Source organism: Anguilla rostrata, chromosome 1 (genome assembly GCF_018555375.3).
Source record: "Anguilla rostrata isolate EN2019 chromosome 1, ASM1855537v3, whole genome shotgun sequence".
Taxonomy (NCBI): domain Eukaryota; kingdom Metazoa; phylum Chordata; class Actinopteri; order Anguilliformes; family Anguillidae; genus Anguilla; species Anguilla rostrata.
This window is the reverse complement of record NC_057933.1, coordinates 54,022,053-54,037,239: the sequence shown is the minus strand read 5'-3', so window position 1 is coordinate 54,037,239 and position 15,187 is coordinate 54,022,053. Positions and strand designations below refer to the sequence as shown.

Genomic DNA, 15,187 nt, shown 5'->3' with positions numbered 1-15,187 from the left:
GTACTTGTGTAAATTAAAGATGATATAACACCATTATCTTAAGGTTCTAGTGATAAACACATTTTCCTATGCTCTGGATACATATAGACAGTAAATAAGCAAGTGTACTGTTAGTCTACTAACATTCCTTACTGAGTTTGTGGCTATTGTCCATCATTTTACAAAATCACAGAAACTCATAGGGTGGAATATCAAAGATCAAATCTACAATAAAGCTCTTCTTGAATTAGCATTTTATTTTTTGACAAAACAAACAAAAAAACTCAAACTGCTCATTTGGTCATTGTGTGTGTAGCCTCAAAACACTAAATTTGTTAAATTATGTTTATTTGCTTTTTTTCATCATAAATAATTTTAAACAATATATTTAGATGAGATGCACCCAAACTATAACTGTTATTTTAAGATATTACAGTTTCTAGAGCTTACACTTTAATGATTTGGCAGATGCTTTTAGCCAAAGCAACATGCAAAAGTGCATTTAACATGTAAGCAAAACAACTGGAATATTTGAAGATCTAATTGTAATGTTAAAATATTAGACATACACACAAATCAGAAAGCAAGTCACAATCAAGATCTGCAAAGTAAAGGCAGAGAATGATTAGTTGTTGTGATGAGAGAATGCTGAGTGCTCAGTGGAACAAACAATCAGGAAAAAGCAAAGTAAAAATGTGCTCTTTGAAACAAAGATGTAAGACAATAAGAGTGCTGTAGACACTGGGAAGTAAACTATTGTTGATATTTTTTCTAAAATAAGGATTTTTTTCCAGGAATAGTCGTTATATTAAAAAGAAGAAATATGGAGGTGCAGTTTGAAAAGGTGGGTATTCAAACATTTGCAGGAAACTCCTTCCACTACTGGAGGATGAGACTTAACCAAATAAAATTGTGACAATTTACAATATAACAACAAAATAGTTATGTTTGTAAAACATTCAATCAAATCCATGTTTAATAAAACCAGTTTGAAATGCATGATACGGTTTGGTAATCACTGGAATGAACAAGAAATCTTCAAAATAAAATATGTGCCTAAATGCTGGCACTTATTGTTCTAAAGACAAAGTTCATGCTGCTCACCCCCAGAAGTGTCTTACCTCACTCCACAGGTACAGCAGGCATATGCTGGGAAGACAATGCAGGATGCAGAGGAGCGCTGAGGCAGTCAGCAGTGGCTGCTGGGTGCTCACAGAGACCAGACCACTAGCTGATGGGAGGATGCTGAATGTAGATTAAATCTCTTTAATGACAAGTCACCATGAAGTCCAGGCCTTGTGTTTCAATATCTCAATATTGTCCTTATGTTCATTTTAAATCAGTTAAAATTAAAATCATTGGATGCAGATTTTCTAAATATGAACAAATATAGTTTTTTTTTTTAAACTGTTCTTTCCATGCAACCGAACTAATGCATTCACCATAAAAGTTTCCAGTTTAAGGACTGTGCATGGGTCTGTCTAAAATTTAATAAAAATATTATTATTAAATATTATCAACAATGTATTACTCACATAAATTTGAGGACTTTAAGCCATTGTCTCTTGCAGTTTGAAAACAAGAAATTACCAGATCCATTTTTGGGATAAAGGAATCAAGGTATGGCACTGGCACATAAGCATGCTGTGGGGAGGCAAAAGAAATGGGTGGGCTCCAGCAAATCTACCAGGAATGGTGCATAACACAGGACATGGCATGTGAACAAAGACCCCATCAATTAATTCATGTGTTTTTTCCCCTCTTTAGTTTCAGTAGATAAAACTTGCCATGCGTGAAACAGTCCTGTTCACTTCATAATGGGACGATGGGAGGTCACCATTCCAGGAATGAATGCCGAACTGTTGGCTGCGGGACAGCCTCAACAAACCCCCCCAAACACACACACACACACACACACACATGCACACACACGCTCAAACACACACTCACACACACACACACGCACACACACGCACACAAACACACACACACACACACGCACACACGCGCTCAAACACACACTCACACACACACACACACACACACACACACACACACACACACACATGCACATGCACATGCACACACACACACATGCACACACACGCTCAAACACACACTCACACACACACACACACACACACATGCACATGCACATGCACACACACGCTCAAACACACAATCACACACACACACACACACACACACGCTTACGCACACACGCGCTCACGCACACACACGCTCACATGCACACACACACGCCTACACAAAGACACAGACACACACACACTCATGCACGCGCACACACACACATGCAGTGCAACATGAACACACCAATGTTAAATCCCAGCTGCATGTTCACACAAACAGTGCTCTTACCACTCTGCTGAGGAGAAATTCAAATACTATGATTTTGCATTGAAATATCAACTATTTGGAGAACACTATTCAGTATAATTGTGACTATATTGAATATAGAAATATATGGCTCTGACTTTAGAACATTTAAGAAATAAAACCATGCATTCGCAATGCATAATACCATGGGCGCGGTAGTCACTGGGATGCTAAGAAATGGTGGATTAAAACAAAATATGTGCTTGATCATTGCCACTTGATTGTCATGAGGACAAAGTGCATCATGCCCCTCCCTGAATGTCTCTTACCTCACTCCACAGGTGCCGCACAGATAAGCTGGGAAGAAAATGGCCACCCCTCCTCACTCTGGATCAGCTTCCAATGTGATGTTGTTTACTATGTGGCTGCATGCTTCGCACACAACGCTCTGAACATCACATCACCATCCCAAATACACCGCTGTCAAGTCATAAGCAGCAAAAAAGGACCATGCCATACTATACACCACTGTGTGTGCGCTGAACTTCCACAAGATAGGGTAAGTAGCCTATATGGGATGGTGAGTAAGAATCTGCACAGAAGTCATGTAAAGCACTAACATTCATTAATGACATTTAATTTTTTTTTTTTTTTTTGTGTCCAGTTCAGTCATCAACCTGTAAAAAGATGGCTTAGATATGCATTGTTAGAATACACTGCTCTTCTTTGTTCCTACACATTGTACAATAATAATGACACCTTTGCACGCATATTATTGTACTTAGATTATTGATAATTGTGGCTCAAATAATGGTTTGCAGAAAAAAGTACAGTTAAAACAATTGGGGACTGTATAATGATACTAGTCTTGAGTCTGTAATACTGTTGTGAACGCACAACATTGACATTTTAATACTTGTTTCAAGGCAAAATAAGTTAATATTAAAGACCCAATCTCTATAAGCTACATTAAAGTAGTAAATGCAAAATGCATGACCATTGCTTTTAATGATTGTTACATACATCATCATTAAAAGTAATGGTCATGAATTTTGAAATACCACGTCGCATGTGGTATTTCAGCTGCTGGAGTAGTTCAATAAGTAAAAAAATTGTGTGGCAGCTGGTATAATTTTATGGATTAAATTAGCCAAATGATTTGTTTCAAAAATGTCACCTGAACTACACTCACTTAAAATAAGTATGAATTCTCTGTTAATTTGTATGTTTTTTTTTTTTGTTTTGTTTTGTTTAATTGGAATATACTCAATGAAATTTGGTAAACTGTCTTTATTAACAATTTGGTTCATTTACCCCATGAAGGAATACAAGTGAAAAAATGTAAACTGAAAGAAAAGAGAGAGAGAAAGACAAATTAAAACAAAGGTGAAATGAAAGGTGACATTGAATCTTGAATAAAAAATTCTGAATATGCTAAGAAAATTTTATAACCTTTAAAAATATTCACAGCACGTAACATTTTTTGTTAAACTAATCTTTTTCCTTTTTTAGCAATTTCAATTTAAACTTCATGCAAGAAAACAGTTTTTATGTGTTGATTTTCACTTTTTGCAATCCCTTTCTTCTTTGTTTTGTTTGGTTTTGTTTCTAAGTTTATATAATTATTGTGGAAAGCAAATTTACAGACTGTGCCAAAATGTTGAAGTCCATTATCAAAAAGCTTTCCTTTTTTGGTTTAGCATCAAGGCAGAAGGCAGTGTATGCACCTCTGTTTGAGCAAAAAGTGTACACACACTTGTACTGGTACTTGTTTTATATTCAGTGTAGAGCATTGTGGAAAAAGTCAAAAGTAATACCTGCTTGTGACTAATTTATTTATTTTCACAAAGATAAAAGTTATTTCCAAACTAATATTGGAGTGTAATATGAGTTTAATGTAGTTTTGGATTATAGTTAATGGAAGATTCTTAATTCCTACCTTTTAAATGTTAAGGGACTTTTTTGTAATATAAAAGAACAAGCAAGCATAATTTTTATTTGGGTATAATCAATTTTACATTTAAAGTTGTAAGCTTTGAACAAAAGCACTTAATATTTGTCCATTTTACACTGGCATTGTGCTAATTGCATTTGTTTTGTTCAAGAAAAAAGTTGAAAAATACAAAAGTTTTTTATTTTCCAGTGTTACACATACACATAATTTTGCTGAAGTAAATCTATTCAAAATTAGTCTATACAAATCTTGTAATTTATTTGTCACATTGTCATTGTAATTACTCCCCAAAACAGCTACATATACACATTTTGCTGAAGTACATTTACTTTAAATTAGTATATCCAGACCTTGTAATTAATTTGTTACATTGTCATTGTAATTACTCTGTCAAAACAGCACTAAATTATCCAAGAGATTATTGTAAATTGCAGCATTTTCCAGTAGATTTGTTTTCCAAAGATATTCAACATTCAGCAATATCCTACAGATGAATATTTGCCACAAAGTAAAGTGTTGTAAACTGGGAATAAATTCCAGCAAATAATTTTAAAAAATAACATTAATCAAGTTTAAACTAAAAACGTGTATTTTATTAGTTTATGCACAAGTAGTAATTGACACTTGAAGCACAATAATAAATAGAATACATTCTAGTACAGTAAGGGACCATAAAATTATAACACATTTTAAGAATTGCACATATATTGTACTGTTTCATAACTATCGTGTAATTTACTTACAATTGCATCACTGTGTAATAACATAAATATTGATTACATCTTTGCTAATTCAACTTCATGTAAACTCAACTGGATACAAACATTTGGAATTATACATTGACATTAGAATGACAATTAAACATTTCCATTGGGTGAAAACAGATAACGGTTTCTTATAAAACAATAGAAATTCCAATTAATACTCAATTAAATTATATGTCAATAGTACAGTAACGAATTACAGTTCAAGTCCACGTGTCCTGTTGTGATCTCAAACACATGTATTCCCACTGAATTTCACTTTTCGCCTATTGCTCACCATAGTTTCCTTGCTTACGCTACAATCGAGGACTTTCGTTGGACAATGACGTTTTGATTAGGTAAAGTAGCCTAAGACAAAGATACACGCGGATTCACTTCGGCGAATTACAACAGGTAGTGTTGGATTTTTTTTGTTTCTTAAATACTTAGATTTTATCTAAGCCCGACATAAAACATTAACGAGGCATAAAAAGCAAAGGAAAGGAAATAACATCGCCTCCATTTAGTTTGTATGTTCAATGCTAGGTCCAAGCAGTTTAAAAAAACACACTTGAGACTAAAGCTACGTCCCATAAACTTAGAATTGTGTACTTTTGTTATGTAGGCTATCATGTAGGGCTATATCAACAAAATTTATGTATAAAAGTACACGTTTGTTTCCGTGAGAAAGGTATTCAGATTAAACAACTCTGCCGACATATTTTATACGGACATAAAAGGCTGCGGTTCAAAAAAAGGCAACCAAAGTTCTAGTGCCTCGTGGGTTCTTCCACGTTCCGCTGTGTTTGCGCAACACTGCCACCAGGTGGCACACAGGAATGGGCACTTTAAGACAAGACTTGACTGACGTCAGCAACTTGTGGGGTTTTAGATGCATATTAAATAGGCTACAAAAAAAACCCACAAAAGATTCGCGTGGGCGATAATGGTAATGGTAAAGGGTGTAATAAATGTAATAAACCATGTATTAAAGCGCTGAAAATTAACTAAATCATAGCCTACTACGTATACAAAACACTAAGAGTATTTGATAGGGGCACACACATTTAAAGCGCATAAAAAGCAAACACACTGACACACACCCAAATACATAAATGGCCATGAATGAATTAAAAACGCTATTAAACAATGCTGGGGACCGTTCCAAATAGCTGGAAAAACAAACAGGCTAAACAAACGCAAGCATATAGTCAGATATACAGTAGGATATGGTGAGATTCCGTTTTGACAATTCAATCAGCCTAAATAAATAGGCCACGGCCTAAAGGCAGTGTGTTACTTATGCCCTTATTATTATTGCGAATATTTAAACCACCAAGTAGTAGGCAAAATGGTCAAATTCGTTTCTTCGCATTGGCGCTAAAAACCATTTGGTCTATTTTATTGATTGACCGAAGACGCACAAACTGATTGTGACAACAATTTTTTTTTAAACTGTGCTTATTTTCACAACCATAAGCCTTCATTTCCAATTTGGCGCTGCTGGTGACAGCATCCAATCGCTCGCCGGGGAGGAGCGCGGAGCAGGTGAGGCTGCGCTAACGCTGTAGAAACACTATGGCAAAAGACAGCGCAGTTGACTACGATATAAATCTATCGACAGCCCCGTTAGTGTCGGTTCTGCAACTGCCTCAGGTCCCTCCACTCGAGAAGTGAAACACCCGTGTTTGAGAAATAACTAGTCGTTTCGGCCATGGCGAACAATAGGTAAGCTGCTGCATACGCCTTTCCCCCCACAATGAATGCGGCTAATTAACCCAACGCTTGGGAGCTACAGGATCGCTAAAGCAATTGTGCTCTTGGCGAAGAAAAAAAAGAAACAAAGATGTTCAGGTTGGATCGTTCATGTTGTCATGATGAAGATGAGATGTGTGTCATGTTCTTCCGGGTTCGTATAGACTACGCTGGTTTTGAACGTAGACGTCGAAACTCACGGGCAGGCATCCAGCACTTTTATTTTCTTATAGAAACAACAACAATCACGCATCATATAGCTTTCATTGATCGATTGGGGCGATGTTGTACTATTGTGTGATTTAATATCTAAAGCGCTCCGAAACTCCGTCGGATCTGGTGTAGATTTAACTCTTGCTAGCCCACTGTCAGCTTCCCCTCTCTCTCTCCTCGGTAGTTTTGAGGTTTCCGACGCTGGGCACTGGGGGGCGTTGACTCATGTTCAGAACGTGGAGGAGGATAGCCTTAACTTGCTTAAAGCTCTTGGATTCCTAATTGTTGTATTTAGACGTTAACTACTCACTACAGTTATGTGCTTACATTTAAACTTATATTAGAAACATTAAAATTCGAGTATAGGCTAGTCTATCCTTTAACGGAGCCGAAGCCTAAGTGTGCTAAATGTATTCAATCGAAATAGCTTGTGTGTGGTTTTACTGACGTTGCTATTGACAATAGCGGAGAGTTTAGTAGAGTAGTAGTAGAGTTTACGCGGCTGCTCTCCAATTTAACCTACAATACACGTTATAGTGGCGTGACATAGCCTTCTGCAGACATATAATTTCACATATGACGCCTTTCTCCCCTGTTGGACAGACCGGTTAATACAGGGCCCACTTAATACTGTTACACTGCAGTCAGGCAACCCAGTGGACTGTATAGTGGATTGTACAATACATAATATATAAATAAATATATAATATATGGACATAATAATAAAAAAGGTTGTTGTTTGCGATAGTCTCAAACACATGACTTACAGTATCACAGGATTTGAACAGCTTGAAACTGCTTCAGACAAGACCAGTTGTCGCCTTTGACCAGGTCATGTACAACTGTATGGTCATTCTGAGGCCAATGTCGACATTTTTCTCAAATTAATTGTACTTCGGGGACCGCTCCGAGTGTCAGTCAAGTTCGTAATATGTCGGTATAATAGAACAATTATTACACCAATGTGTGACACACGTGTAGCCCACAGCCGAGAAAATACTATATGCTACTTTGCCATCTGTTGCGAGGTTTGGATATGCATCACCTTAATAGCATCGTTGTCCTGAGACATTTTAGGTTTTATCAGTAATTCTAAAGTAGCCTAACGTTTAGGCTACTACAAAATGGCGTAGATTCAAGCCCATAAATCCAGCAACTCTCTGAGAAAAAGCAGTTGTACGTGTTGTTTCATATACTTGTATACCTAAATTTTATTTTTAAAACAGGTTAACGACATTATAAATTACATTTTTGTTGTAATTCGCATTCAGAACACGTGGCTTATTCGTTATCTGTGTCCGGCATTTATAGACGCGAATTGGTTTAGCCTTCTAATATCAGGAACCACTATAAACGGAATTTAGTTAGCCTAATGAAAACTGAAAATATTTGATCTGGCAGTCAGCTGGCGACTTCCTTCCGTGAAATGGGTGCTGTGTTGTCGCTGGCCGTAGTGCTGAATCCCTGCGTTTTTATTGATTACCCCCGTATCATCTACATTTATTTATAGTACATATAGTTACAGTAGCCTACACATACCAGGCTGAGGTTTGCCGTTCTCATTCTCTGCTGGAGATATTACATGTATAGCCTACTACAGTCGGGCTTTGGTTTTAAAAACGTGAGTTCAATTTGTGTAGATGCTTGTACTGAAAAAGCTGTTCAATAGCCTAACATAATCGTTTATTTACTTATGTAGGCTACATTTATACATTATGGACTGGATTTGTTTTATGTTACATATTTACATATTTATTCAGTCACAGGACTTAACGGATGTTATCGGTTATGGTTAAACCTAATAGTGCTGAAAACCTCGAATACCTGGTGATTTCCATGAGAAACGTTTTTATGTTTTATTTTTTATGCAGTCGTAGAAAACGGAAGCCGTGCACAAAGGTTGGTGTGTATTCATGCAAAAGTGAATAAAACAAAGTAGCCAATATCATGAATAAACCAAAAAACGCTTATTTATTTTGTTATTAGGCTACTAATGTTGTTTTTACACAGAAGAACAGCAATGAAGAGCATGGATATGCATGATAACCAAATGAAAGGTCAGAGGTGATAGACCAAGGGGCAAAGTTCACAGGGCTAATTCCCAGACCTCAGTTGGACAGAGAAATTCTTTACTCTGATTGGCTATGACTAAGAATCCTGCTAGGTCTACTGTCATTGCAGGAAACTGGGAAAGGTTTCTTCAGTAGGTCAGAGTCAGATGCACCTTGATTTGTAATATTTCTTTTTTTAAATGCACAGGTGAATATGTGAATTGAATAATTGAATTGTAGAGTCTGACATGTGTATGAATTACATTTATTTTATTTTTCCACCATCTTTTGTGATAACATTTAAAGAGCAGCAGTCTTAATAACAACTCAGATGCAACTGGTGTTACATGGTATAAATATTCAGTGTTAGTGCTCCATGGGGACTCTGTTGTATGCTTATTGTAGAAGTGTCTTGGAATTGTAGCAGAGATTCTCTGGTCAATGCAGCACGTGTTAAAAACCATGAAGAAAAACAGTGCTAACTTTTTTTACATACCAAATTGCATACACATTGCAATGAAGCATAGTTGTCATTTCTATACATATAGGGGAGTTTGCACACATTCCTAAGCCATTGTGTTTTTGTTTTTTTTTTATTGTTTTTTTTTATGTTGGTTGCTCCTAGTCATGAAACCTAATTAACCACTGAATTCAAATATGTCATCAAGTCTATTAAATTAATGAACTGTTGAAATGATCAAGTACCTACACACACATTTTCAAAGCTAAATGTTTCAGCTAAAAAAATACATTTTTGTGAAATATCACTCAAAATGCACACAGGCTACATTGTAATTTGATGTAAATATCGTAGGGAGGTATACAGAAAGATTACAGTACACTGAAAACAAAGCACTGAAAGAAAATGAAATGGTGGTTTAATTATAATTCTACAGAAATGTCTGAAGTTTCATATTTTGTGATACTGGTAAACTTAATTTTTACCCACATAATTTAAGACTAATCAATACATAAAGCTTACACGTATTTTATCTCCAAAGTTAGAATTTACTAATGCCACTGTTAATGAATTGAAATTACATCAATGTTAATGTATTGGCTCTTGTGTATATTTAATCTTTGAAACAAGAATGTGTATTTATTATCAATTGTGTGTGTGTGTGTTTGTTTGGGCGTTTATGTGTGTGTGTGTGTGTGTGTGTTGTTTGGGCGTTTGTGTGTGTGTGTGTGTGTTTGTTTGTTTGGGCGTTTGTGTGTGTGTGTCATCTTAATCACTCAGGACTTGCTAACATGTGGCTTCTTAGAGAATGTGAAACCATTGTTTTTTTTTATAATAATGGAATAAAAATAAATTGAAATGTCTGGTTTTCATGTGGTAGGCATATCTATTTTAGGCATGAAAGATACACTATGTAAAACAAAGTGACAGCACTGCTGCTTTTTTGCTGGGTAAAGTATGAACTTCCATTTAAGTAAGTCACGCAAAAATGCTGGATGATTCAACATCACTCCGAAGTAGTCTCCATTCCAAATTTAGTTTTTGTCTTTTGCATAATATTCAGCAGACACTGAAATTAATGGGATGAACATTTTAAATCTGCAATTGTTGTTTAGGAAAAATAGCCCTGATTAAATCAAATTTGACCTGGCGTACCATGATCATATTGCATTATAAAGCACAATGCTACTGTACTTCAATGAATGGAGATTGTTGACACACAGCTTAATCTTTCATTGATTAAGTGCATTTAATAATTATATGTGTGCCTTCTGAATGTTTTACTGTCCACATATAAAGCTTTACTTAACAAATAATAACAAAAAAGAGACTATGGCTGTGACATTTTCTTTATTTTCTGTAATCACTAAAAACGGATAATTGAAGTAAAGGTTTTCTTGTGTATAAGTATGTCACAAATAATTGTCTTCTGGTTCATTAGATAGATTGATAGAAAGATACACCTTTTTTTGTTTTCTGTCTGAATAGAGGCATACTACAAGACAATATTGTACCAGAAACATTTTTTTTTCTAAATCTGTTTTGTCCCCTTGTTGCTTGTACTTGATAATTAAAAACAGATAATAGCAACACAAAAAGGCCTAGATGGGAAACCTCTCTTCTGCTGTAATATAGTCGGTTTTTACTGAATCGTGATGTCATGTCAAAAAGATTGTGCACATGCATGTTTTTGCATGCATGTTTGTTAATTAGCACATTTGTTGCTGATTGTGTAAACCTCTCATCAGTAGATAAACCTAGGACTTGCTTTTGCACCAAAATGGTTCCAGGAAAATGGCTGTCACAGTAGCAGTGATAGTCACATCTGGGTTAATAGTGGTTTAATTCATCTCAGTATTATAGTTTACACATTTTTTTGGATTTACAGCAAGAATTCACTCATGTTGCTTTCACCAGTCCCATTGCTTTTACTCCCAAGACAAATAATTATCTAGCTCACAAATACCTGAATAATCCTATTCTTTCATAGTAATCATTGTTTCAACTTATTTTTTACAATAACTGTTCTTTGTGCCGTAAACCAGATTTCTTCAGGGTAACTACCAATATGAGAAGTCTTATGGATTTGAATTTGGATTTGGAATAAGGTGAAAAATGTCAAATCATTGAGGTTTTCTAACTTCAGGTCTTACCACCAATCATGCACCCTATAGAGCAACCTACACTAAATACATTTTTTGTTACAGTGAAATAGGCACATACATATTAACCAGTAAATGTTAACCATGAGTTGTTTTTTCTGGTGCTGACGTTAGCTGTGTGCGATTGAACATTATTGACTCTGCTGGTAATGTAGAGTATAATGAGAATAATGTATACATACAAACCTGCCAGGTTATGTGACTTGAGATTAAACTGGTTTTCTGAAACCCAGTGCCAACCAGATGGGAACCACTGTCTTAACTATTCCGTAAATGCATTTATGCCCCCCCCCCCTAAACACCGCCACCACCACCCCGCCCCCCACAGTCTACATAATGGAACTGGTCCACAGAGAACTGAAAATAGCCTGAAAATAGCCTTGCAACCCGACCTCCCTCGTGCCATGCGCCGGGCACGAGCTCCGATTTAAGCAGTCCTGTGACCAAACAACCTGACAAAATACTGGCACAGGAATTCGTCCAGGTTTACATCGAAAAACAAAACCAGCTTCTCTTCTCTGTCTAATAAAATTGTGTTCAGTTAGAAAACGCAATTATGTCCCTTAGTTTCACTTTATGCGTCACGACACCCAAGAATAAAAAAACAGTTTGGCTTTATTCCGACCGTTACAATGATGAAGAACATATCCCCACGATGGTGTTTAAGACGCGGATATTATTTCTGGTAGCCTACCAATAATCAGTGGAACTTTGACGAGGTGCCAACATCGAAAGCTCGAGTTACTTTGCAATTAAATATTAATTAATGGAAAGACTACCTTGCGCAGTGAAAAAAAATCCGGGAGCTCGTCAGCTTGAAACCTTTTGACAACAATAGCCTTCAGGTCTGAGGACACTGCTAAAAAAATCTTAAGGAATTTATTTTCAGGAGGTGTCTGTTTGACTGGATGCATTATTTCCCCTTTCGTTCGTAGGCTAATGATCATATCATACGTTTAAACGGGACAATTAGATGTAAACAAACTTTTAATGGACATTCCCCCTCTGCTTCACAGGTTGTTTAGAAGAGTATGAGTACAAGAAAAACTATTCCGTCACGCTCAGGTAAGCTCTTCACAAGTCCCCGGTTGAGCACAGCGCTGAGGCTATGTTCTTGGGAATTTTCTAACTTGTTTCCAGAGCATACAGAAAGAAATGCATGTTGTCAAACTCGTTTTGCATTACTGGACTATAAAAGTTTACTGTGCTAGCTGAACAGATCAATGATTCGTCAAATAAAGGTGGGTAACAATTTTATATTGATTTAACCCCGTTTGCCCAATTATGTTTCGTAAATGCATTAATTTAAACCGTTTGTTAAATTCCAGTGGTAAGTCAGCTATTTATCTCGTCCAACAACCGGTACTTGGTTCACAGGATAGCAACAGCCAACACTGAATCTCACACGCGCATATATTGCATGCAAACAATAGTATCACGCTAATATCCATTCATCCAAATAGACGGGGCAAACAATTTGACCGTCAAAATGTGGTATAGGTTGCAGCTGTTTAAAGTTTAAATTAACATGGAAACGAGAATGACCTACTTAAGGCGAAGACTTGTTCTTTCGTGTGTCCGACTCATCCACCAACACTTAATTTCGTCCAAAGCGTGAGCACTTTAGCCTATGTGCTGCCTTCTGACGTCACAGCTCAAGTAAGGGGTTTCCTTCAGTGATGTCACCGAAATGTTTTTTGTTGTGTTTGGGTTGAAATGGGCTAGTTTTGAGGGTGGTGTTTTCCTCTGTTGGTTATTCATGTCTCTGTATTAATAGCCAACTATGAAATTATATTCTACAGTAAACAGCCACCTATAGTCCAAGTTAATTATTAAATAGGCTATGCCACTGGCTATTATAAGTCTTCCATGTACTCCTGTTTTTTGTGTGTATTATTTTTACTTTAAAAAAAATTAGTTAACAGCATAATCGTGAAAGTTAAGCTTTATGAATTAGCCTACATTTTCATCAATCGTTTAATTTAACAGGGCCTAAATTTAATTGGTGCACGTATGGTTACGGGAAATGCAGCACGAACATTTTAAGAAATTCTTAGATATGTGCACTTTCAAAATCCATGTGAAAAGCTTCTAAACTGGTATTTTTAACGAATATCTCTTTCCTTTTAAAAAAATCATGTTCCTGAAACGAGAACTATGTCCAAAAGGTCTGCTTCTCTAGTCTAGCCTACCTCTAATTTCACGTAGTCTAGTCGGAATCACGGTAATGAAAATGTAGATCCCACTTTGTGCAATATAAATAAACATTTAAACGATTTTTGAATGGCGTTTTGACTACATGGTGTGGATGGAGCAATTCTGTATAGAATTAGGAACTTTTACCATTGCCCAACTTTTACAGTGGTAGGTTACATTTTTGACGTATTTAAATGTGTATTTACCATCTGTAGGCTATAGATAGCTGCGTTAGATCATTCACAAATGTAGTTTCAGATGAGTACAACTCACATTTTTGCAAAGTGAAGTACATCACATGAGAACACTCAAGAAGAGAAACTGCTAATTTATGGAACCAGAGCTTGAGCGATTAAGCTGTCCGAATTGATTTGTGATGGTTGGCGATGGATTCGAACAATTTAACGAAGCCTAGTATGTATACATACATGTCCTCTGCGTGTCTCTATTAGTGAGGATAACGCGTAGCAAATGCACATCACATGTCTGTGTGTAATGCTTTCAAAAAACAGTCAAGTTTTCATCTTTTATCTGTCAAGTTGATATTTGGGTATGTTCCTCACTGGTTCGTTTTTCTTTAAAATGAACATAATTCACATCTGTAGGCTATATATCAGTGTTCAGCAATACAAGTATACAGGGACGAAAAGTTGATTCAGGAATTCCAAGTGGTCTTACTAAACTAGGAATAACAATTTTCACTGTCAGGGAGTATTAGTTGCACGACATAAGTATTTGCAATGCACAATAATGTAAATTAGCGGAACATACCTTTAATTAAGTTTTCAGAGGATATTCCGTTTTTTGTATCTAAGGGCTCCACAAGCAAGGACAGGGTCACCGGTAAACAGAAAGCTGGAGGGAGACAATAGTCCTCCCTGCAAATGTCCCTCCCTGCCCCCACTCGCAAACAGACCACTGCCGCACAGTCCAGTATTCAACATGCCCAAATGTCTTTCATATGTTTTACTGGCCGTTTTTTCCACACCGACGGAAGAAGGATAGCGATGGATTACAACAAAAATGATACTGAACTCACACTTGGTGCTATATATATATATTATTATATATGGCACCAAGTGCTAATGTTTTTAAACAATTTAATTGATCCCCAATTTCTCATTTTTTGGCTGCTCCACACATCTTTGTGGAAGATATAGGCTCATTATTTCGGTCATTGATTAAGACTAACCTTGGGTGCAGATGGGCTGTTTTGTGTTTTTATGAATTTAACATGGACAATGGGAGAACCGAATCACCTTGAGAATGGAATGCTAGAAACTCTAAAATGAACCCTGCGCTGAAAGGCAAACGAACTCTATGAACCCGACGACCCT

At 36.4% G+C, this 15,187-nt stretch overlaps 1 protein-coding gene across 1 annotated transcript in view; it reads left to right on the top strand.

The window, feature by feature from the left end:
* The first annotated feature begins 6,638 nt into the window (after nucleotides 1–6,638).
* Nucleotides 6,639–15,187, top strand: part of LOC135259050 (protein lin-28 homolog B-like) — a 47,796-nt gene continuing 39,247 nt past the window's right edge. Inside the window, exons 1-2 of the mRNA XM_064342908.1 lie at nucleotides 6,639–6,741; nucleotides 12,671–12,719. Of these exons, the coding sequence (XP_064198978.1) occupies nucleotides 12,686–12,719 (34 nt within the window). The 5' untranslated portion in view covers nucleotides 6,639–6,741; nucleotides 12,671–12,685. The remainder of the gene's footprint in view (nucleotides 6,742–12,670; nucleotides 12,720–15,187) is intronic.